Source organism: Artibeus jamaicensis, unplaced genomic scaffold (assembly GCF_021234435.1).
Source record: "Artibeus jamaicensis isolate MK-2021 breed Jamaican fruit bat unplaced genomic scaffold, CSHL_Jam_final scaffold_804, whole genome shotgun sequence".
Taxonomy (NCBI): domain Eukaryota; kingdom Metazoa; phylum Chordata; class Mammalia; order Chiroptera; family Phyllostomidae; genus Artibeus; species Artibeus jamaicensis.
In genome coordinates, this window is record NW_026522055.1 from 3016067 (window position 1) to 3019029 (window position 2963).

Genomic DNA, 2963 nt, shown 5'->3' on the forward strand with positions numbered 1-2963 from the left:
CTGACAGCACTGACTTCACTGACTTCACAATGAGCCAGTGTCCAGCAGCAGGAAGAAGTCAGAGGGTTTTCTCTTTATCACCCTGAGAGATAGAGACTGTAAGGGAAGGTATATCAGGAGTGTGGGTAAGTGAACGTACTGCACAAAGGAATCTTGTGTGGGTGAACCTGGGCCAGCACCAAAGCCCAGGGGTCAGGGGCAGAGGGAGCAATTCATGAGGCTTAAACTGAGCAGGTAAAGACAGATGGGTCATAGAGCTGCTCTAATCCCTGGTGGCTTCTGATGTGATGTAGTGTGGTCCTCACTCTCAGTCATGGTTGTTCAATCCAGTGATCATGAACCTGATTTTTAATGTGCTTAAGGGCTGGAGTTTTAGAGTTGATCTCTCTTCAGTCGACTTTACAGGAAACATAGATGTAATTTTTAGGTTTCTAGAGGTGTACCCATAGTACTTGCATGCTTTTACACCTATAGAAAAGTGTGTCTGACAGTAGTTGCCAAAATAGAAATGTGTTCTCTTACTCTGGGTATATTATTTGCTAAACATATTTAATAACTGTGTATATTTTTAGTGTGGTGATACATTGCCTATCTAAAGAGGCAGCATTTAAAAAATAGAACTTTAAAATTTTCAGGCTGAAATATATAATTTGATATTTCTGCTGCTCTTAAATATTGTAATAGCAATGTGCAATACATTGTAAATTACATACATATATGTATGTCATATGTGCCATTTACATGAGTCATTTACACAATATGTCATTTACACCATACAGAAGTATTTTGCCTTAACATTACATTTTTGTATGTTCCTTATATGTTCATGTTTTATACAAATCTTGCCTTATTTCTAAGAATCTTATTTTACTCAGTTATTAATAGATATGTATATAATCTGAAATGAATAATAATTTTATTTCTACATACACTGTTTATTAGATATACGTTCCTTGTTCTATAGTTCTTGTAACTTGTGTAATTGAATTTATTTTTCCTGGAATGAAGCAAATGAGTCTTTCTGTTGCTCTCCTAATATTGCACCATTCTTGTGTTCATCACACCCAACTTGTCAGGGACAGGTACCTGCACTTTATTCTGCAGTCAGTGCATCTGCATTCTATGAAGATCTCTAAAGCTTTATTCAAAGTTTATAGTTGCCTATAGATTAAGTCTTCATAATGAAAAGAAGTGGACACTGACATTGCCAAAAATTTAAAGTAAAATACCACCAGTGGGATTCAAAATGACAGAGTTTAAAAACACTTGGTTTCTCTGAAGAACACAGGTAACAAGTATGTTAGTATATTATGGGTTAAATTCATTGTTTTGTTAGCGGCACAGCCAGCATCAAATCCTCACTATGCCCCTAACCAGTGTGTGATCTCAGACAAAACCTTTAACCTCTCTGCGCAAATTGGGTCCTCACCTTTATAAAAAATGTGTTAGTGTCTGCCTCTTGAACTTGTGAGGGATAACAAAGTTATTTTGTGTGTGGCCTTTGTAGCAGTGAGTATGCTGTTGTAAGTGTTCTTAAATGGCTACACATTCACTTGGAAGCCTCTAAATGGCATAAAAACGTTAACTCAGTATTTCAGGTAGGAATTGTTGATAAGTGGAGACAATTAAGTGGGTGCAACAGACATGATATGTGTGCCTTATGCCTCCTATTCCCATGCAGGGTCCTCTTGCTCAGAAGACAAAAACCAGTCACTGAAAACAGACAGCGGGTCCATCATGGATTTGGCAGTAGGAATGATCTCTTTACTACAGACAGTAATCGGACTCCTGGGGAATTTCACTCTGCTTTATCATTATGTCTTCCTTTATTTCACTGGGTGCAGGCTGAGGCCAACAGATTTGATTGTCAACAGCCTGATTGTGGCCAATTCCTTGGTTCTGTTCTCTAGTGGAATCACCTTTACCAGGTCATTTTCTCGGTCATACGACCATCTCAGAGATTTTGGATGCAAATTTATTTCCTATATGCGTTCAGTGGGCAGGGGTGTGTCCATTGGCACCACCTGCCTCTTGAGCATCTTCCAGGCCATCATCATCAGCCCCACGAACTCCAGGTTGGCAGGGCTTAAACAAAAAGCTCCCAAGTACATTGTTGCTTCTGTTTTCCTGTACTGGATCCTGCAAATCTTGGTAAATGTCATTTTTCTTAAGCATATGTCTAGTACTTGGAGAAGTGAAAATATCAAAACCAGAAAAAAGTTGGGATTCTGTTCCTATATTTATCTTAATGAGACCAGGGACACATATGCAGTGTTGATAACATTCCCTGATGTTGTATGTTTCGTGCTCACACTCTGGGCCAGCAGCTTCATGGTCTTCATCCTGCACAGACACAAACAGAGGGTCCGACACATTCACAGGACCTCCGTCTCCTCCCAGTCCTCCCCTGAGTCCAGAGCTACCAAAACCATTCTTCTCCTGGTGAGCACCTTTATCTTTTTGAACACCTTTTCTTTCACCTTTCATATTATTTTCACTGTTTTAAGCAATCCCAGCATGTTTCTCCCTGACATCTATATATTAATCACTCTGAGTTTCCCCACCGTCAGTCCCTTTCTGATCTTGAGCCGTGACTCCAGTGTCTCCAGGCTCAGCTTTGCCTGGATAAAAAATGCAAAATTCTCTAATTGTATGAGAAATTTGTAAATTTTATTCATTTCAAAACTATGAAGCTTAAATTGTAAGTCAATTAGATTGCATGTATGTTAAATCTATCAAATGGAATATTCCAGGAAAGAACTAGGCAAGAAATTTAAACAAAATACACGAAAAAAAATCAGCAGGTGGCAGGTCCCTGCTGAAGCTGAAGCCATTGGTGCCGGAAGGAAATTCAGTCTGTGAGGAAGGTTGTGGAGAGCTAGTTATGCTCTTGTACATGACACCTCTGGAGAGGTGGTGGGCATTTATTAGAAATATGAAGTTATAAATGGATGAGCTTGTAA

At 39.1% G+C, this 2963-nt stretch overlaps 1 protein-coding gene across 1 annotated transcript; it reads left to right on the forward strand.

The window, feature by feature from the left end:
• The first annotated feature begins 1644 nt into the window (after positions 1-1644).
• LOC119038445 (vomeronasal type-1 receptor 4-like) lies at positions 1645-2667 on the forward strand. The gene has a single exon (XM_037130938.2). It carries the CDS (start codon positions 1645-1647, stop codon positions 2665-2667), a length of 1023 nt encoding a protein of 340 aa, XP_036986833.2.
• The last annotated feature ends 296 nt before the right edge of the window (positions 2668-2963 follow it).